Genomic DNA, 23,668 nt, shown 5'->3' with positions numbered 1-23,668 from the left:
GATTGGAACCGAAATCCAACTTTTTGTTGCATGATTTAGAGCTATTAGGGAATGACTGACTGAGGTAGATACATTTTCTCAGGGCATACCGTGTCTTTAAGACTCCTAGAAGCTTTCCTGTTGGATGCTGCTTATAGCGGCAATCACGAGATATCTCGTCGATCTTTATCTGCTTTATTTCGGTCTTCTTAACAGGCTTTTATTTCCGATGAGGCAGTTATAATACTGATCAGGAAAATTTTAAAAGCCTCTTGATGGAATAAATGCTATTTTTTTTGAGCTGACATTTTTTTCCTAGGTAATGTGGAATAATGGAAGCTGGAAAAATCATTTAAAACATCCAATTCAAAAGAGAGCCTTATTGAAGACGTGCAAATCCTCAAAAATCACACACAAAATAAATGCATTTGAAGTAGTATTACTTTGTAATTATATAACTGACTTGCTTCAGATTCAAACTATGATAAGAAAAAAATAGAAATGCAAACTTCAAGGTAAAACAAAAGAAACTGAAACAACATTTTTCTTAACCAATTAGCTAAACCACAGCCATGCATACTCTGCTACAAATGAAGAGTTGTTGTCGTTAATTAGGATATCTGACAGCAAATTCAAGATATGAAATGGAAAAAATATATCCTCACCTTCTGTGAAAAAGAGATTATAATTTTTTATCTTCAAGCTGGCTGCATTAATGAACGTTTAAAGAATCCTTTGCATATACAAGGCCACAACAGGCAAAATGCCCAACGAGGTGGTTGAGAAAAAGAGAGGTGACTGATGCCCATAACAAGTGTGGATGCCATATATTTCTAAACTACAGCAACCTAATTAAAAACGCAATTATAAAAACTAAAGACTATGTATGATAAAATATAATGCAATGGCCATAAAAAATACATGTGTAGTTGTCTGTCATCTAAGTATAGATAGCGGTTCTCGATTTACCCTCCAGCATGTTTATCGTGTTTCTTTTTAAACGTGTCAATCGTGTTAAAATTCATTATTCCCGCGGTTAAGTTGCTCCATTTATTACGTGGTTCCCAACTTCGAGGTGCGAATGCAAGCCAATCTCCCCCATTAAAAAGTCTCGCCGCAGAGAGCAACAGGCCTACAACGGTAAAATGTTCAAACATTACACTTCACTCATAGTTCGAAAAATATGTGGTAGATGGCACATTCCAACGTGCACCACCAGTTCGTTAGAGGTTCCGCAGAGGAATATGGACGAGGTACATGTCTGGTTTAGTAGTAGTAGTATTCCCTTATTAACAACTCTATTCGAAAAAAATTCCCTGCTACTTCACAACCTGGAATTGTTCCTTACTAAACGATACTGGTGTCCCCTCTTCGAAGCAGTTGATTCACCGAGTATGAATATTTCATGGTCCATCCTATCGATCCCAACATCCTTCCAACACCTGCGTTCTTCCAAAATAAAAATTTTCATCATCTGAAGTCTCTATAACTCAAGCCCTGCGCGCCTATAAGGACACGCGTAGCTTTTATCTGCACCCCCCCCCTTCAATCAAGACTATACCCCTCTGCACTAAAATACTTAATAGGCCGTTCAATTATCACGTAAGCAAATTTTTAGCCATTGTGTTACCCCCCCCCCCGTCAGCAAAATTTCGTCATCAGCTCTGCCCCTCTGAATCCTAACTCATATTTTCATAAGGGGTAGTTGATTACGTAAGCTTTATCCAAACCCCCCCCTCCCCCCTTGTCATCAAAAGTCAGCAAATCGGAAACCCCCTCCCCCACATCGATGATGACGTAACACTTGAATAACCCCTAAAATACCGTATGTACAAAGCTACGCATTTAAGAGTTAAGTTCACCTTGGTAAGAGAAGAATTGCAGTTTTTGATCTCTAGAATTCTGGAAATTCAATAACAGTTCCGGTTTTGAGAGTCTTGTGTAGATAGATGTTCCAATTGTTACTGAGTATTTTTACAAAGTACTGCATACAGTATTTTGAAATTAGCATTTTCAGTCAATATGTGTTTAGAAGTTAAATTCTTATACAAACTTCCAGTCCTTCTTTTAATTGAATTGAATTTCAGTTGAAGTTGAATTTTCAATATTTTCATAAATTGTATTGTAAAATGTGCGCGATAAAAATATTGAGGGTTCAGGTGCTTGTTACTTTTTTTCTGGAATAACTTACATTTGTAGAAATATTTATGGAGTATGTGGAGATTTTACGTGAGTCAACATTTTGGCTGTTTCGTGAAATTTTAAATCTCGGAATTCCAACTTATATGCCAAAGATATATATATGACACCCATATTTTTATGGGCATCTTTTTCTCAGCCACCTCGTTGGGCATTTTGCCTGTTGTGGCGTTGCATTTGTATTTGTATAAGATTGAAGCGCGTTACGATGTCATAATTTCGGATATCAAAAAGTACCCAAAACCAACTACTCGCAAGGATTTTAAAACCATTCCTTAGATGTACGGTTCCCATTCACGTCATGAAATAGTCGGGTAAAAACATTGTGGATAGATTTCATTAATGCTATCTTAAGCGTAACCTTCAATATACAGATTGCCCTTGTGAGTCTTCATTTAGCTTTTATATCATCAACCGTTATTGTTCAAGTATGGTTTCAATTTAAAAAACTGCTAAAATTTTTTTTTTAATTACCCTGTACCAGTTTTGAGAGTGAAAATACAGTGTGCCGCGAAATAAAAAAAAAGCAACATTTTTCTACGATCCCCCTCAACAACAAAAATCTTATGCTTTTAACTGCAGATATTTGTACACTGTATCCACAGAGATATTTGAATTGAAAAACCAGAGCATTTTTTGAGCATTTTTTCCAGGTGGGAAAGAGAGGCATAAAGTAACATACAAGCTCATTATACTCTCTGTTCTTTCCCACCTTCCCCCCTCTGATTTTTGGAACTAAAATATCTCAGTCACTATTGCAGTCAAAAACATATCAAAAACATATCATAACATTTCTTTTAGTGGGCTTATAAGAGACGGCAACAATTTTCTATTTCTAACTGGAAATTAGAGGCCAGTGGGACCGTATTATAATTTCGATTTTTATTTTTATTTTGTGACACTTATTTTCACTCTCGAAACTGGCACAGGGTGTTTTCTGAAGACATTTTGAGCATTTTTTGAAGTGGAACCATGGCGCTACGACCGACGCTTGAGGAGATAAAATCCGTGTTAAGACTTACAGGACATCCTGTATAATGAACTCAAAAGGAAGAGAACGTCTCGTTATAAACGAAGTTCAAATAGTATTTTCAATAGTAAAATCAGTATTTTATCTACGTTACAATTGTGTTTCAGGTCATTTCGTTCTCATTTAAGGCGAATGAAAACAGTGAAAATGATTCCATCATGATCAACTGAATTTATTATTGCTATTTCAATCGTGAAATTGATTTTTGGGCTCATAGCAAAGGATTCTCTCTCTCAGACGTTTTGTTTGCTTAGAATTTTGAATTTTTACCAAGCAATGAACTGACCAAGTAATCAAAATCCTTATTGCTCAATTCTATAGCTTTACGGACCATTCCTTAAAAGTACGGTCCCCATGCGTGTCATGAAATCTTAATTTGTTCTGTTATTTTTTGTTCAAACAATCGAAAATAAAATGCACGATTTAATATTTTGAAACCTGTTATACGTGGGAGAAAATAACGATGATGTTCGTTCAACCAATCGGGACGTTTGGTCATCTTTTTTTTTTCGAATATAGTTATCAATCGGTTATTGTTATCAGAAACCTCGAGTCTCGATGCCATCACATTAAGTGGCGTGGAATGTATTTTGAAATATAAAACTTTTCGCGTTGAGATAGAAGCATGGGCGGAGCTACGGGGGGGCATTGTCCCCCCCCCCAGTGTCAAAGGTGAAGTTGACTGATCTAATGTACAGGGTGATTATAAAAAAACTATCCCGACATATGGGCCCCTAACTATCATACCATTCACAGAAACTGAATGAAATTTTGGCATAAGGTATTTTGATGTATGCGCTCAAGAATGATATGGAAAACAACAGTGTCACTCTAACAGTTACGGTTACAGTGAGAAAATTTCGAAAATATCAAATGGCAACACCAAGTTTTTTGTATTGGAATGCGATTTCCATACTGAAAAACCCTAAATAGCGTTCGAACGGCAACTGTAGCATAAAAATCACCGGCGGTAGACAGGCTAAAAGTGAGGACAACCAATAAGGACAGAGAAGCAGCATAAAAATAAAGCATTTTATTGTGTTTCACAAATTTTCCACATGACCTTGTGGAGGACTAATCAGGCTGGGATCTCAGCCGAAGAAACGAACATTAATGCTCTGATGCACGGCAAATTCCTTTTTCTTTGCCTAGCTCCGGGGATTTTCGTGCTACAGGTGCCATTCTAACGCTATTTAGTGTTTTCCAGTATGGAGATCGCATTCCAATACAAAAAACTTGGTGTTGCCATTTGATATTTTCGAAATTTTCTCTCTGTAACCGTAACTGTTAGAATGTCACTGTTGTTTTCCATATCATTCTTGAGCGCATACCTCAAAATACCTTATGCCAAAATTTCATTCAGTTTCTGTGAATGGTATGATAGTTAGGGGCCCATATGTCGGTATAGTTTTTTTTTATAATCACCCCGTATATATATGCATATACGAATTGACATCATCATCATCATCATCGTGCCCCCCCTAGAAATAATGACCATGCCCCCCCACAGAATTCCAAGTTCATCACCGCCTATGGGTAGAAGATATCAACCTCCCCCCCGCCATCAATGATTTTTCTGACTTCAAACCAGTTGAGTTTTACAAGGGAGGAATTTTGAAAATAACCAAATAGCTCAAAGTTTTTCGAGAAAAAAAAAAAAATAAAGGTAAACTTTGCCTTCGCTTAATAATTTATGAAAGAAAAGCTCTATTTTGGAACGCCTCGGTAATATAAATAGAAATTCTCGTATATTCCCTCGTGAGAGAAGAATTCCAGTGTTTGACCTCTGTGTAGGCAACAGCTATGATAGTAGTTTTTGCACATTTGGGGACTGACAAAAAGAACCATTCGAAAAACAGCAAAAACGACTACTTTGCAACTTTTTCCCAATGTTTCATATTTTATTCATAATTTCTCATAAATATGTGTTTCTTTTCACGTTTTATTTTTTTGTTATGTCGGATAATAAAAAATAGAAGACCAGTGACGGAATGCGAAATATATGTAAAAATTATGGAAAGTTATTGAAGAGTATGTGTGGGGATATTTAAATATCTCGAGTTGAGAGGGTTATATTTTGTCGCAATGACTGCATCCGGAATTCATCGATCGTTGAAATACATGAAAAAATTATTATTTCGTTTTATGATACAAAATATTATCTCGAATCATTTCCAAAGAGTATGCGAATGTTTTTCAGTAATATTCAAGTGGATTATTAAAGCATGGAAAGTTAATGTTAAAGTTAAGTTAAAGTTAATTCAAGCATGGAAGTTACTTGAATTAATTAGTTACATAATATGATATGTACAAATGTAATTGGTTTCGTTTTAGTGCGGGTTTTTTTTCCCTTCTGTTTCAAGTTTATGAATCTCTTCGTTGATTGGTGATTTCAACATTATGTTTTCATTGGTTCGAAAACAATAGATAATTATATCTTCGGTTGGCAATTATTTAATTATTTACTGCAGGGAAGGAAATCGAATGTGCTTTTTTTTCTCAAGTTCACAAATTGTCGGAAAGTGGTTTCAACATTTCGTTTTCAATGTTATAAAACATACATGCTCGACGTATGGTCTGCAGGCCAAATGTGATCAGTGGTAGTCGGCTGAAGTTGGTTTTCAGCGGTTCCCAACTTCAAGGTGCGAATGCGAGCCGATCTCCCCGTTAAAAAGTCTCGCCACAGAGAGCAACAGGCCGACAACGTTACAAATATTCAATCATTACACTTCACTCACAATTTGAAGTATAGATGGCAGCACTGAAATATCATACACAACACGAGCTACACACTCAGACTGTTAGGTGCACTCACTTTGTTCCAGACTCTGCCACGAAGCTGGGCTGGAAGAGATCTCGGCAACGGGATAAGTCCGGTGGCAGGGACCCTGGAGTTCATTAGTTCATTCAGGCCAAATGTGACCCTTGGGGTCAGATAATGTAACTCCGCGATGTAAACTCTAATTTTATTTTTTAAAAATGAGCCAAGTAGACCATTCCTAGATCGCTTAAGTTGCCCGCGGTGCACTTCAACATCACTTGAATGGCCCGGGATTTCCAGATTACTCGAGTGGCCTGAAGGATATCGACAGGTCACCCAAGCACACTCGGCACATTTGCAGATCAATTCAAAAAACCCGCGGTACAGTTCCGCATCACTTGAGCGATCCGTGACGTATTTACAGACCATTTGAGTGACAGAACACTTCAATGGCCCGGGCAACATTTACAAATTACGCAAGTGACTCGCGGCAGAGTTAGAGATAGATCACTTAGTGTGCCGCGGCACATTCCCAGATAAATCAATCGACCCGCGGTATATTGATCACTGCAGCACAGTTCCAAAGCACTTAAGTGAGCCGCTGCGCATTTACAGATCACTTAAGTGACCAGCGGCAATGTTCTCGATTGTTTAAGCGGCCCACCGCATATTTCCTGATTACTTAATGGACCCACGGAGTATTCCCAGTTTACTTGAATGACCCGCAGTATAGTCTCAGATAACTTAATTGACCAGCGGCATATTCACGCATAAGTGACCCGCTGCAAATTCACGGCTCATATTTGCGGATCGTTGAATGACTGCGGTATAGTTGCAAACCCTTTAAATGTCCCGCGGCATATTTACATATTATGTAAGTGAACCACGACAGAGTTACAGACCACTTTGACCGCCTTTGAAGACCGCACACACCCCGCTGCCCATCTCGGAGGGATATCGAAGCGTTCCCGGAGGATGGTTGTATCCGGAAAGTTTTATTATAAACAACAAAACGTTGTCACCTCAAACGAAGGCAACAAAAAATAAAATATATATATACAGACGATCGTCAATCTATAAAATCGTATAACAGATTATTAAAATCGAAACAACAAACGCGCCAATAGGCAATCGAAGTTATAAACAAGATTATTGTCCCTCCCATAAGAATCTGGCCATCGTCAGTTAAGCGAATGATTGTCAATATAATGTGAATATAAAATTTCGAATCGCAGTAAATCAGCTAATCACAGTCATCCACTGCCCAGCTTCCACATATCAGTGCGATCGTCGGCATCGGTCTTCAGCATTTGTATGTCCGCCGCCGTCTAGGCCTCACGTTGTACATATATTCTCGCCTGGCTGCTGCTCTCTCGCGAGGTCGGGTACGAGTTACAGACCGCTGCGGCACAGTTCCAAATCACTTAAGTGACCAGAGACATAATATATCGATCACGTGATTGAACCGCCGCATAATTACATATCGTTGTGACACATTTACAAATTATTTAATTGATCATCGGCATATTTCTAGATCACTAGAATGAATATCAGCAAATCGTTGAATAACCTGTGGCACAATTCTAGATCACTCAAATGTCCCGCGGGACCTTTACAAACCTTTTTGTAATTTTACAAAAATGTTTTTACAGTAAATTTACAGAACTTTAATTGCAAACCCTAATTCGTATAGTATTTTCGTAATTGACTGGGGACAATTAAGAAACCTTGTTATATAACCTCAGAAATCAACTTAAGGGGCCATTCAAGTATTACGTAAGTAGATTTTCAGCCATTTTTGACCCCCCTCCCCTCCCGTCAGCGAAATTTCGTCAGCAGCTTAGAATATTTCATATCTTCAAAAAGGGGTGGTTGATGACGTATAAGCAACCTTCAAACCCCCCTCCCCCTGTCATCAAAAGTCAGCAAATCCAAAACCCCTCCCTCTCCTCGATGCTGGCGTAATACTTGAATGACCCCTAAGTTGGGAAAAATTTTTGGATGGGGGCGATCTCTCGGGACCACCTCTTGATCGATACAAACCTGTACCCGATCGAGTCCAACAACAACTGAAACGCAGGTTTATAAACTAACATTGTAGTTAAAATAAAGACAGAGTTTTCCTTGAAATATTTTCCTCTTATTATTTTCGTTGATATTTCAATTTCAAGAAAAATAAGTAATATGAAACTTTACAAGAGATGTGATATTACAAGCAAACATAGTACACAAAATGACAGGGTAAGAAATGTTCAAAAGAAATAAGGTATTAGAAAAAAAGGAGGATAAAAGTGACAAATAAGTTAGAAGTAGAATCAAGACGGGGAAGATGAAAAGAACGAGACGAAATCAGTAAATTTAATGAAAACAACTGAATGGAAAGAAAGCAATATGAAAGGGTGAAAAAAAGAGGAAAATAAATAAAATAGCGAAAAAAAATCGGAGAAAGAAATGCCAAATAAAGTGTAAAGAATTGGAAATAAATCAAAACGTCTTTATTAATATAAAGGAAAACGAATAGAATCGAGATTGAAAAGACATAAATAAGATAAAACACTTCTAAAATGTGAATCAATAAACGATTAAAAGCTACACAAATCGACAGATGCAATGAATAAATGATAATTTTATCAAAAAAATTAGATACAGATTCGAGCTGATGATCAAAAGCCATATATTTCAAAGCATTTTTCTATCAATAAAGAGAAAATTATTAAAAATTTACACGAAGAATTTTATCAGTCAAAATTCGAGGCATCAAAGGGAATTTTTATTTTTTTGTAAGGCTGCAGAATCAACTTCAGTTGGCAACAATTTCTATCGGGGATCGATAACACCTCTTGTTCGATACGAATCTACAGGGTGATTCAAAACTCAATGTTTCACGGGTGGTAGAAAACACAAAAACTAAAAACAATCACGTGAGGAATGTATGATCGAAAACCCCGACCTCATCAGCTGGAGGATAAATGAAGATGCAGGAATGACAAATCAATATAATGGGTGGAAAAAGTCTTTATTCAGTGATACTTCACACGGGGACGGTACGTGTACACGTTAAGTTTCACAAGTGCTCAAAGTTCTTACCATCCCACAGTTATGCACGCTTCACAACGGCGACGCATTGATTGTCGAACCTTTTCAAAAATACCTGGCATTTCGCGGACGTTTTCAGCAGCGACGAGGTCGGTAAGTACTTTGAGCACTCGTGAAACTTAACGTGCACACGTACTGCCCTCGTGTAAACTATCACTAAATAAAGAGTTTTTCCACCCATTATTGATTTGCCATTTCTGCATCTTCGTTTATTCTCCAGTTGATTTTCTCCTAGTTGATTGGGGTTTCCGGTCAGACATTCCTATGTCATTCTGTTTTGTTTTTGTGTTTTCTACCTCCCCTAAAAGTTTGTACTTTGAGTTTTGAATCACCCCGTATATCCGATCGAGTCCAATAACTATTCAAACGCAGATTCATAAACTTACCAATTGGTACATTGTGGTTTACATATTATTTTCTCTTATTGCTTTTATTAGTCTCTTGATATCCGGAAAAATAAATAATATGAAAGTTGAGAAAAGACGTGATATTACAAGAAAAATATAGTAAACAAAATGACAGAATAAAAAATGTTGGAAGAAAATAAGAGGGAAGAAATGACAAATAAGTAAAAAGTGGATCCAAGACAGAAAAGATTAAAAGACCAGAGTCCGAGACAAAATCGTCGAATTTAAAGGAAACAACTGACTGAAAATAAAGCAATATGAAAGGATGAGAAAATGAGAAAAATAAAATTGGAGAAAGAAATGTCAAATAAAGTATAAAGGATTGGATGTAAATCAAAACGTCTCTATTAATATGAAAGAAGGGGCCGAGATTGAAAAAAGGCATAAATAAGATAAAATACTTATATAACGAGAGAATCGATGATTAAAAGGTACATAAATCAAGAGACATGATGAATGAATAATTGTAATATCAAAGAAATAATATAGAACTGAGATGAGGATCAGAAAGTATATACTGTATATCAAAGCATTTTCAATTTAAAAAATATTAGAAATGTACTTTAAAAACTGTAAGTTGTATTATCCGAAATATATATGTAAATACAATGTTTAGATCTCTTCTATTATATAAAGTATATATATATATATATATACTTGCAATTCCCTCGCCCAGGTACATAAGTAAAATTCCAGTCTTTAATGAAATATGCCCAAAGAATTTTTTAAATACTAATGAATAATAAACTAATGCAAAACACTTATTTCCCTTATTAATGTTGTTCTTTCCAAATTTTTCTCAGATTTTTGAACTCAAATATTTCAGCGAATATTGCATTTAGAAATGTGGAATTTTTTTTTTTTCGTTGGCCTCAGAACAGGCGGGGCAAGAACTTTCTAATTGAGTTTTTGAGCATAGGGGAACTCTATAGAAAGTCAATTTTCTTTATTTTTTTATGTATATGATCCCTTGAACGAATTTCGATATTTAACGTCATTTGAAATTTTTTTGTAATTGAAAGTATGTGTGTCTGAATTCAACGATTAGAGATATTCTCTGCGCAAACAATTTGGGAAATATCAATCCTTATCTGAGGTAGGAATAAATCGCTGTAGTACGGTATTTACATTACGGTTTTTTGTTAAAGAAAAATCAAATCAGAACTTATATATATTATTCACACGGAATTTTTTCTCCAAAATTGAGCTTTCATTTTAAAAAATGTGATTAAAGTTCAAAAGCAAATTATAATTTATAATAAGTTTTCGAAAAGATCGAAATCAAAATCAAATATTTAAAATTAATAAAATTATTCGAATCGAATATAAAATCCAAATTGAATTCAAAACTAAAACTGATATGGAGAAATTAAATATAAATTTGAAAAATTGAACTAAAGTTCAGAAAAAAACAAACTAGAAAAACTAACAAACTTAACTTTGATAATTTTAATTAAAACTGAAATTCTCTAAAATAAAATAAGCGAATATCATATTCAAAAAAAAGAAAGCGATTGAAAAAAATGTTGAAATATATTCATTTTAAAATTAAAAAAAATAGTTTAAAAAAATTTTTTAAACCTCAAAAGCATTAAGTAAATGAGAAAAACCAATAATTTTAAATTGTGTAATAATTAATTGTATAATTTTATTATTTAAAAAAACACTATTTTTTTTAGAATTTTCCGGTCAAAACGTTCATTGTTTAACCAGATAAAATATAATTATTGGAAAAATATTCAAATTTGAATTCTTCGTTGATTATTAAAGCGACATTAACATTTTGATTAATATAAAAAAAGCAATTATAAGATATGCATAAACACATAATCACTTTTTTTAATATATTCTCAGCAAAAACAACAAAAAATTTAAATCTCATTCCGAGTAAATGACATGAAAATTAGACTGAATTACTCCGGCGAATGAATCGAAGCGTAAGTGAAGCATATTGTGCATAAATTTAAAGGGAAGTGTCTCTCATTAACGTTAACAACAACTCATTAAGTATTCGTAGCATTAAAAAGAATAAAAAACAATAAAGAAATTTATCTATTTGGATATAAATTCCCATGTCCTTCGATCTGTTTAGTTTTCTCTTTCCACTTTTCTCTCACCATCTCTATCATTTTTGTATTAACATCCCAATTTTCTTTTTCCCAGTCCATCATTTCTTTTTAATCCGGAAAATTCCGAGTATATATTCCTTCCTGGCAGGAAACCAAATTGGATTTATATTTTATTCTGTGTGAGAGTCCTCTCTTTCTCTGTGTCTTCGCCGTATCCCAATGGAAACAAGGCACGCCCATCCTTAATGAACGTTCTCAAGGGTTCTTAAACATGTAATGATCTTAACTTTTCTATATCTCTCTTTTATTTTCCCCATTTCTCTCCTAACATAGCAGTTATTTAACATTGAGGACATTTTGACAGTTTTCGAACTGCAATGATCATTAGTCTTATATGGCAAAAAAAAAAAGAAGAAGAAGGAAAATATAAACACATGTTTCTCTTTTCAGTGTGGGAAATGGAATATGAATTTTTAGATATCGTATTCATATATAATTTATATTTTGATTATTTATGTTCGGAGTGATCGAAATATTTCTGGTTGATGGTCCTTCATTCGCCGTTGATGTCGTTCACTGATGGTTCATTTTTTTGGAGCACTGGAATTGCCAGAGTTGTTATTCGTTTGGTTTTTCGAGAAACACAAATTGTCGAAAGCTTTCGGCGCTGAAAATTATCCGGAATTGTTCGGGGAAAGTTTTGGCGTGATTATTTTTATAGATGACACGGGTATGCATATTGGAAATAAACGTTTCCATTTTAGTACATTGGCGATAAAGAATCATCAAGTAAGATTACTGGCTGGTTGTTTATGTTGTACTAGTGTCATTTCATGCGCACGAAGGACAAATGAACGTATTAACCGGCACCTACAGATTGGTCTCTTTCTCATCTCGAGCTAAGCGTATTAACTAATTTTTAAATTGCTGTGTAATATTGTCTCAAGACATTTTACTATAGCTATAAATATTTGTACAGTAACTTCCGATGCCATCGGTTTTCGACAAGTGGAAGTAACAAAAGTTTATAACAGCTGGCTGATGCGAAGATATGGTTTTTTTTTTGGAATGAAAGGAAATTCAACTGCCTGCGAATCGACCCACGTTCTTTCACTTTCCGGGTGAACGTCCTAGACCACTAGACTACAGAGGAAACGAATACCTTAATCTTTCCTTGGAGTTCGTGTGCACTGAACGGGAGCGTACATGAACGGTCGGACACAGTTCAGGCCGAAGCTCATAATTGCTGACGATGCCACCAGATGGCGACTTATCCGAGGGTGACGTCACTCTCCGCTTTATCCATACAAAGATTTATAACAACTGGCTGATGCGAAGATATTTTTTTGAAAGAGAAAAAATTCAACTGCCCCTCCAAGTAAAGATTGAGATATTCGTTGCCTCTGTAGTCTAGTGGTGTAGGGCATTCACCCGTAAAGTGAAAGGATGTGGTTTCGATTCCCCGCAGGGGCAATGGAAAATTTGCTCTTTCCAAAATAAATATATCTTCGCATCAACCAGCTGTTAAAAACCTTTGTATGGATAGCGGAGAGTGACATCATCCTCGGATAAGTGGAAGTAATACTTCTGGTTATGAATGATCACGACAAGAATTGAGACGCTTTCGAGCTCACACGTCCTCTTGTATATTAGGCAGATGCGTCATCGACTTAAGCAAAAAAAGAACACTCTATGATAGCGGTGAAAATGATAAATCTGGTGATTATACATAATAGCTGGTCATTATACGTAATGATCTACCACTTTCGTAATTCTGATAACAAGTTCATGTATTACGAACTCGTCATACTTCACACAGATTATGTATGGTCAATCGCTCGTATTGGTAAATATGCTAATGAATTAATTTTTCCAGACGCAATGCATAAGCCCGAGGATGATGAGTTCGTACGGCAATGTTGGTTATGTTTGTGTATGTTGATAAATGTGAAGAAAGAAAGCATTACAAGACCGATGTATAAAAAAATATGTTTTATTATCTTCACACACTTATTTTTTAATCTGATTTAATTTTTGTGTCACAACACGTGTGATGCGCAGATCACGTTCGGGCGAGAAAATCTGACATGTGATTAAATTACTATACCATTAACAGCAGCGTATATATACAAGGTGTCCCGTAAATTCGTTAGTTTAACAATTCACAGTGTTTGGTTTATTTGTACGCGGTTTGCGAAAGACACTCTCATAAAGTAGAATTTTTTGTACAGTAAAAAAAATATTCAAATTTTTGTCCGTTGAGCGCGCACGCAGCACGGAAGCAGATCACTGGAAATATGCAAATCAAAGTCCTATAAAATTCAGGGTGTACGACTAACAGCTCATTTCTGCATTTTCCTGTCACTGGCACTTGCATAAGCTATTGATTGTTGATTGTGATGGAGAAATTGGTGGAAAAAAAAAACACTATTGGTGAAGTTGTTTTGCCTCAGCCATGAGTCACCGGCTGAAGCTTCACGAACGTTTCGGACACAGAAGAGAGATTGAAGAAATGTTCAGATCCAATCACTCCTGCCGGAATGGTTTCCAGCAGCCCTCTATCGATGGACATTTCAATAATAATAATTAACGGAAAGAACCCCTCTCTTTAGCCCCATTTACCAAGTGCAATATTGCGGTAGCATTGGGAGTTCTGGCACCCGCTTGACGACTTTTTCTCCCCTCGTAGGGAAAGAAGAGTACAGAGAGTGGGAGAAATATTTACAACCTCTTCCATAGCCCCGTTTACATAGTAAATCAGAATTAAAACCCGCTTCAAGAATTTTGACCAATGACGGCTCTTCATTTCTTTCCTTACGAAGGAAAAAAAGTCGTCAAGCGGGTGCTAGAACTCCCAATGCTACCGCAATATTGCACATAAACGGAGCTAAAGAGGATTTTTGCGGTGCACACACGCCCCCCTCCCCATAATCCTTTGCGATTTTTTCTCAATTTTTTTCTCAATATCAGATTGAAGGAGTTTTTTTTTTCTTCATTTCCCATCTAAACAGGGCTTTTGTGCGAATCACTTTTTCGCAAATCGCATTCAAATGTACCAAAATCCTTGAATTTTTTTAAACTATTTACGAATTTACTGGCCCCCCCCGGCATGGTATATAAACATAATATATATATCAAAAATAATTTATTTTATTATAATTTTTTTCAATAATCATATTCATGATATATTTTCAATTCTATTTTCAGGTAAGTAACATTCAGTTTCCTTCCCGAAATTGTATGGATTTGAAGAAGTTATAATCACAAGAAGATGAAGTTATAATCACAAAATATGAATGAATCTCTTCGAGAACTTAGAAGATGCGTTTTGAGTGAAAAAGCACAGGTTTGATTAAGAAATCCATGATATTTCATTATACATAAATCACCAAATAAAATGTGTGATTATTATTCTAAGTTCTTAAAATTATAGTATTTTATATGCATTAAGTTCTATGTTACAAATAATACGGATATATATATTCTCGTATGTATTTCCAAATCACGTGATTTCAAGTGTTTTTACATGCAAAGGTAGATAATCGATGGGAAAAACTGTATTGTATACTTACGATGAATATACTGTATATGTTACGATGAATGCGATAAATCAGGTAACCATACATAATCGCCAATCGTCCCGGTAAGTATGATAAATTTCGCTATATTTATTACCTCTACTAGTGATTATGCATAGGACTAATATCCAAGCGTCATTGGTAATTTTGATAAATGCTAAAAACATTATCACTTTTACTAGCGCTTATGCATATTACCCAAGCGTCGTTGATAAACGTGACAAATCTCACTGAATTCACCACATTTGTCGACCATTATGGACAGTCACCATTTCGTATTTCTAAGTAATGATAAGTGAGCCCCATTGACGTGATGGCATTTATTATTTAGATGACCGTACTTGTGAGCCAGAGTCTTGAATCGGATATAATGAACTCCGATCTAACGAATTTTTCTGAACATCCTCGGAATAACTCGTATAATTATCTTCTTTTGACGAATTCTGCATTCGGACCTCGATATAACAAACTCCCATACAACAAATTTTACAATCGTACCCCGATATAAACCTTTATCAGGTATTGTGCGTATGGTACTATACCCGTTGGGGGGGGGGGGTATTATGCGTAATCACCGGTAAAAATATATTTGTGGAAATTTATCAAACTTACAAAAATTGTCAATGATTATGCATAATAATCGAATTGATCACATTCACCGTTACACACACACATGTTACGGTGTGTATATATACATGTGTATATATGTTACGGTGAAGGTGATAAATCGTTTATTTTACATAACTACTGGTTATTATGCATACTTACTAATCTTCTTGGTAAGTTTGATGAATTTTATCGGTGATTATTTGTAGTACCCAGGTGTCATTGGTAAATTTGATAAATTTCCCTATACTAATAACTTTTACCGGTGATTATGTACAGTACCCACAAACAAGTGCCGTTGGTAAATTTGATAAATACTCGAAATTTATCGCCCTTATCTGTTATTATGCATATTACTCTGGTCATCGGGGAATTTGATAAATATGAAAAAAAAATCCAAGTGAGTCGGACCCCGATATAATGATAATGAATTTCATGGTCATACCCTGATATAATGGTAATAAATTTTATGATCTTACCCTGATGCAATGATAATAAATTTTATGATCGTACCCCGATATAATGATACAATACATGAATGAATTATCCCGTATCTCATATTATGTAAATAGAGATTTATCATGTTTACCAACACGCGCGACGCTTGGGCACTATGCATAATCACCGGTAAATGTAATAAATTTAGGGAAATTTATCAAACTTACCAAAAAATGCTCGGTGATTATGCATAAGAACCGGATTTATCACATCTACCGTAACATATACATACGTCGTCTTCATGATCTGTTGTCATCGCTCGGTAGTTGGAAAGTTGATTTTTCATCTGGTAAGAGGTCATTAGTTTTGATAATAGAGAATAAAATTGACGTCTGAGTCTGTGTGTTGTTCTCGGCTGAATAGCGCTGAAAGCCTTAAGACGTTCTCCTCCTCTCTCTCAGAAGAAGAACCTTAAGAAGGGCTCTGTTATTTGTCTCCGTCGAGTGAGAAAATATCTGCTCCTTGTCATTGTTCCTATATTTAGTTTCGGGCTTCTTCTCTTCCAGCTTCATATACACACACACACGACACAATATGTTCACTTTCCTGAATAGTTTCGGGAGGAGAGTCTCAGTCGTACAGGCTTTTCATCCGGAACAATTCAGCACTCTTTTGTTAGTTCAGCACTTTTCTTTTTTTTCATTCCTTATGAGTTATTTTAGATAGTATTTTCTTAGATAAGAGAGAGAAATCATTTCGGTGCATGTTCTTTTGATCTGAAGTCATAATTTAATCTGATAATTATTGACAAAATAATCTCTACATCCAACTAAGTCATTACAAACAGATGCTTTCCCAGAGAGTATTGCATTGAATCTATTTAGTTTCACATTTTTCATGTTCCTTTCAATGACTGTCGTTTTCATTATATCATGTCAATAGCAATCGCTTTATAAGGAAGTTGCAGTAATTGATTTTTTAATCATATTGGTAGTTGATTAAAATAATCAGCACAATTTCTTCTTCATATTTATTCATTTGAATTATAAATGTTTCTTAATTCTGACAAGAGTCGTTGTATTTAAAAAAATTTAATTATAGATTTTCGACAAATAAGACTGATAACAAGTTAATAATAATGTCTCTGAAAGTTTTTCAAATTATTTGGCAATTATTTTTCAGCTACAAGTAAATATACATAAATTTTATTTTAAATATTTTCGGGAAAATATAATTTTCCTGAAATCAATGTTTTTAGAATCGATTAGGTGAATAATTTTTCCTGTAAGTAGTAATTTTCAAGTAGTAATTAATGATTTGAAACATATTTTTTTTAATTTTTTCCATTTGATTAATTTATATTTGTCTGGTTATAATTGTTTGAATAATTTTTAATTGCTTGAATAATTTTTATTCGCTTGAATAATTTTTAATTTGAACTTATTTTTACCTAAGCATTTTTAAATATTGAAGTTACGAATATTGCAATATTAATATTTCTAAGGTTTTCCATTCAAAAATTTAATTAATTCTGGATATTTGTAGACTTTATATTTCTAAATATATATAGTATATTATTGTTTTCATGACATTCACAAAAATATCAATATTTTCGGTAAATTTCAAAATTAATATTTTAGAAAACATAAAAATTTATTATTTTTATTGAATGATTGAAAAAAAATATTTTTGACTGAATAACTATCGAAATTTCAAATGTAACATTTTCTGTAAAAGTACAAAAGGCATTTTTAATTCTTTGTACTTTAATTAAAACAATCCTCAAAACGCATTTTAAAAAATTATCATAATTTTGAATAAAAGCTTGATTCTGTGTTAATAAGCATTCAAATAAAAAAAAATAATAAAGAAAGAAACAAATTAATATAATTACAAATAAATTTATTTATTTTACATACTTTTAAATTTCAAATTTTAAATATATATAGTACTATTTTCAATAGATTCGCAAAAATACCAATATTTTCAATAAATTTAAAAACTAATATTTTAGAAAAAAAGTGTTTTTGATTGAATGACTATAAATATCTAATGCAATATTTTATTTTTTATACAGTTACAAGACATTAGTTTTTCGTGTTATTTATAAATAATTTCATTAAATGGTCCTTAAATGTGTTCAAAAAAAATTTCAAAATTTAAAACTAATGTTTGATTCTTAAATTGTTTTGAAAAACTAAGTAAAAATGTAATTTAAATCGATTGATACTATATTTAAAAGGTACACAATAAAATAAACTTAAAGATTGGAAGAAAGAAAAACTCGGAACAAAGAATAAAGTAAAATTAAGTGGAGAAGAAAGAATAAAAGAGAATAAAATAAAGTAACATTTTTTATTTTTAGAAAACTTATAAAAATTTATTATCTTAAATAAATTTATGAATTTTTTTTCATTTAATAACTATAAATTTCTGATGGAATATGTTATTTTCTATACGCTTACAAGAAAACAATGTTTAGTTATATTTTTCAATAACTTCATTAAAACGGTCCTTAAAATGTGTTTCAAGAAATTATCTAATTTTTTAATAAATGTTTGATTCTTTAGGTAATTATAACAAAGTTAAGAAAAAGAGTAATATAATTTGTTTTGCATACATTATGTTTCATATTTGTAAATACAATTATACATTATTATTTTCAATGGATTCCCAAAACTACGAATAATCTCAGTAAATTTTCAAAATTAACATTTACATTATTACATAATTTATTAACATTTACATTATTACATAATTTATTAACATTTACATTATTACATAATTTATTAACATTTACATTATTACATAATTTATTAACATTTACATTATTACATAATTTATTAACATTTACATTATTACATAATTTATTAACATTTACATTATTACATAATTTATTAACATTTACATTATTACATAATTTATTAACATTTACATTATTACATAATTTATTAACATTTACATTATTACATAATTTATTAACATTTACATTATTACATAATTTATTAACATTTACATTATTACATAATTTATTAACATTTACATTATTACATAATTTATTAACATTATTACAAAATAGCATTTATAAAAATTTAGTATTTATATGAAATTTAGAAAAAAAGTATTTTTGATTGAATAACTGATTTCTAATGCAATATTTTATTTTCCAGACAATTACAAGAAATTAACGAGTTATTATTTGCATTTATACGCGTAATTATTAATTCATAACAACGTAATTAAAAAATCCCTTACGTAGATTTTCTGAATCAAAATTGAAAATAAATGTTTGGTTTCTTATACAAATATAAAAAAATTAAAGAAAAAATTAATTCGAATGAACTGATGCTATATTTAGAGAAACACACACAAAAAAAAAAACTTTACAAGTGAACAAATAATTTAATTCAGAACAAAGAATAAAGTAGAAAAGACAAACATGAATCGCAATGAAGATACTAAAAACTGAGAAAAATATGATCGGAAACAAAAAAAAATCGACAAAATCGCGTAACTTTTTTAAGAAAAAGCACCAAAACACAAACAATAAGGAAACTAAACTCAATTATATAGAATCGAATTTTTCTCCCTAAAAATAAGATATGTTTTTCAATTATGTATTTTCAAATATCAAAAATGAATGTCAAAATATTAATATTTCTAACACTGAGGATTTATGTATTTAATTAATTTTAGATTTTTCTATAGTTCATATTTTGTAATATATATATGGTATTGTTTTCTCTAGATTCGCTAAAATACAAATACTTCCAGTAAATGTACAAAATTAATATTTCAGAAAATATATAAAAATTAATTATTTTTAATAAATATAGAAAAAAGTGTTTTTGATTGAATAACTATAAATTTCTTACATAATATTTCTGTATATATAATTGCAATGAATTTTTAATTCGTTATCTTTAATATTTTTATTAAAGCATAAAACAATCCTTGAAATATATTTTGAAAAATTTTAATATATGTGTTGGCTTCTGAACGTAGTTATAAAGATTTAAAGAAAAGAGTAATTCACATCAATTTTAATGCTTGAATTATTTAGAGAAACACAGGAAAACACACTTAAAGTTTAAAAGAGAATTCAGGACAAAAAAAAGTAGTAAAGGCAAACAGGAATCGCAATGAAGACACTAAAAACTTGAAAAAACGGGATTTAAAACAAAAGAAAAGCGACTAAAACGCGTTACGAATCTTAGTTTCAAGGAAAAGCGCTAAAACACATACAATAAGAAAACCAAACTCAACTGCGTAGAATCAAATTTTTCCCTCTAACAATAAAATACTTCTTCTTCGATATAATGTATTGTTAAATATTAATATTCGCATGGCTTTAGTTTTTTGAATTTAATTAATTCTAGATTACATAATTTCAAATATGTATTTTTAACCTCCATTAGATTCGCAAAAATACCAATATTTTCAATATGACATAAGACGATGTAAATTACACAAATTAGACGATGTAACATATTTTAGAAAATTTATAAAGTTTTGGATTGTTAATAGATTTCGGTAAAAGTGTTTCTTGGTTAAATAACTGTAATTTTTATTTTCTGCATAGTCACAACAAACTAACGATTTGTTATTTATTAATAATTTCACTAAAAAGACCTAAGATGTATTTTGTTAAGGAATAAAGTAATTCGAATCAATTGATGCTATATTTAGAGGAAACACAATAAAGTAAACTTATAGATCGAAAGAGAATCCAGAGCATAAAGAATAAAGTAGGAAAGGTAAACATGAATCGCAATGAAGACACTAAAAAGCGGAGGGGGGGGGGGGGAAAGCAAAACAAGATTAAAAACAAAAAATCCACTAAAACGCGTTACGAATCTTAGTTTTAAGAAAAAGCACCAAAACACACAAACAATAAGAAAACCAAACTCAATTACGTAGAATCGAATTCTTCTCCCTAAAAATAAGATGGGATTTTTCCGCTATTCGCTGAAGAAAATAAAACTAAATAAATGCACAAATTCGACGAAAAATAAATAAATATAACCGAAATTATTTTTTTATTTATTTATTTTTTTTTTCAAGTTGTTTTGGCGATGTTTTCCGGTAATGATCCCGAACGTTTGGCGAACTCTATTTGGCGATATATATCCCACCGAAAACAGGAACAGTTTTCCGTCGTCGGTGTGGGAAAGGATACCTTTTTGTGAGCTTTTAGAAAGCGCGATATACGCCAGAGAGATATTCGTAGTAAGCAACAGTAGGACCGTCCGATGGCCTTCGATCACGGTTACGTATTTCTTGTTTTTTCTATCCACCATTGAATAAGTTACTCGAAAAAAAAAAAAGTCAGTGTGATCTTCTCCTATGGATTATTATTATTATCATCGATCGGTTTTGTTTTAGTGTGGTGCACATGTGTTTTATATAATCTAGTGGATACTGGATTAAGATCTATAAAAAAAAAAAAATAGGATCAACCACCGAAATCGATTTTGAATTGGGAAAAAAAAATGCACTTCTCAAGTTTGCAACTATGGTTTTAAGGCTTCTATTACAACAGATGAGTTTCTAATAAGTAGTAGGTGTGAAAAATTGATTGTCGAAATGTCTGAAAATTACGAAATTCTCCAAAAAAATATTTGTGATGAATGTTAATGGAAATTCATGAGGATTGATACCATTAAGAGTTCCACTTTTCAAGCAAGTGAAGTCAAATAGGATTCATTATCCGGAAAATACGATTCACACGCATATTCGTGCACTTTTCCGTGCAAATGAATGTTTCACAAAGTTGATTGGAACGGTGCTTTGAAAGGATATAAATATACCGGTATCGACGTGTGTTTTTTTGTCTGGATTAGTGAGGATAATGTTTGTCGATTTTTTCCGTGAAAGAATCTACATTGTGGTTTTTGTGTCTGTGTCTACGAGTACAACTACAGCATAATTTAACAAAAAAAAGTAATAATTATTATATTATTGGATATACACACACCATTTTTTAAAACTTAATTCACGCTATTTCCCAGAATTCATTTCGTCACCAGGTATATATATTTTCCGTGACGTTTCTTCCTAGGATTGTGATCGATTCGCAACAGGTGAGCACTAATCTAAGCCAACATCAAGTGAGAAAGAGAGGCAAGAATTTTTTTTTTTAGTATTCTCTCTGCACTGGAATATAATAATAATTTTTAATATTATAAGGAACCGAAAAAAAAAAAAAAGAATTCGAAAATTTATTGATTTATAAGAATTTGGAAATATTTGGAAAGCATTTTTCTCCCCCCTGCAATCATTGAATAAGTCGTGTAGGGTGCATTGATCTTTAGTGTTTTTGTAAAATGTATGTGGATTCCAATCGAATCATCTAATCTGTCCATGAGGAACGTTTCTAATTACACGGTGATTATGGAATTTCGTGAACTGCGTCATCATCGTCGTCATTTGCCATTTTCCTAATAATTAGAAATGAAATTTTTTTTCTACAAACACTAGGGGATTTTTACGTGCGTCAGGATGTTTTCATCAAGCTGATCGGAATTATTATATTTATAGGATTAACAAGGGAAAACAATTGCAAGTTTGTATCGTTTGGATATCTTTTTTTTTTTTATGATGGATGAAATTGATTTGGAAATTTAGGAATTTTTAAAATTGTTACGATACGTAACGGACACGGATACTGTGAACATTGGAATGCCATAATGAACATCACTAGTGGCCATCTGATCGATACAAGGAGATTGACGTATCCTCAGTGATCTGTTCGGATTAGAGTCGAATTTGGATACTCGATGTGCATGTGTAGGTGTGTGTGTGTGTGTTTAATGTACACAGTATGTATTTAGATGTGTGTGTGTTCGCGTTTGTGTTAGTGCGCGTTGTAGATTTTGATTAGCGAATGGATATCGGGACGTGCATCTTATGAATTAAAAAAAAAAAGAAAAAGATATCGCGAGTGGTTGTATAGTACTCGATAGGATTAAATATCTCGGCTACACTGATGACACGAAGTCATGCTGGATTATCGAACTGCAGTGGGCATCATATTGCTGAAGTGACGACGACTGACCTGAGTTTATGGCTGCCGTCGGTATCTGGTCACAGGCCGGTTCGTCGGCTGCTCCCGATCAACTTCCTGGCGAGTTCTTGGCTGACTATGGTCAACAGTGAGTATTTCCAAAAATTGAAAAAAATTAGTCTATATATAAATTTATATTAACTCAAATTTTTTTTTAGTTATACCTTAATTTCATTATTGGTTTATAAGCCCTGAAACAATTTTTGGTCCCATTTTTAGGCATTAACTTTCGAAGAAAATGTAGGAATTTACATAATTAACCCAATATAGCTCACCCCATAAAAGCATATTGATTTTATTACAAATATCGATGTAAATGGACGCTGTTTGTATATTTTTAATACGTATTGGAGAACAATATGTATAAATTTAATTAATTAGAGTGGAGTTTACAAGGGACAATTAAGCGTGAAATAAACAGTTTTCTATCATTTTACTA

The 23,668-nt window shown here is 32.8% G+C and overlaps 1 protein-coding gene across 2 annotated transcripts in view; it reads left to right on the top strand.

The window, feature by feature from the left end:
• Nucleotides 1-23,668, top strand: part of LOC149069215 (potassium voltage-gated channel protein Shaker-like) — a 508,027-nt gene that overhangs the window by 273,359 nt on the left and 211,000 nt on the right. Inside the window, exon 1 of one of the 2 annotated variants that reach the window (XM_089250523.1) lies at nt 21,329-23,317. The exons of the other annotated variant lie outside the window; for it this stretch is intronic. Coding sequence (XP_089106649.1) covers nt 23,229-23,317 — 89 coding nt within the window. The 5' untranslated portion in view covers nt 21,329-23,228. Of the gene's footprint in view, nt 1-21,328; nt 23,318-23,668 lie in introns of those variants that run through there. 2 annotated transcript variants of the gene reach the window in all.

The sequence above is a fragment of the Pholcus phalangioides genome, unplaced genomic scaffold (genome assembly GCF_987345545.1).
Source record: "Pholcus phalangioides strain wild (caught in Gottingen) unplaced genomic scaffold, Ppha-v1.0 ptg000024l_1, whole genome shotgun sequence".
Classification (NCBI taxonomy): Eukaryota; Metazoa; Arthropoda; class Arachnida; order Araneae; family Pholcidae; genus Pholcus; species Pholcus phalangioides.
This window is presented reverse-complemented; position numbering and strand designations above follow the sequence as displayed.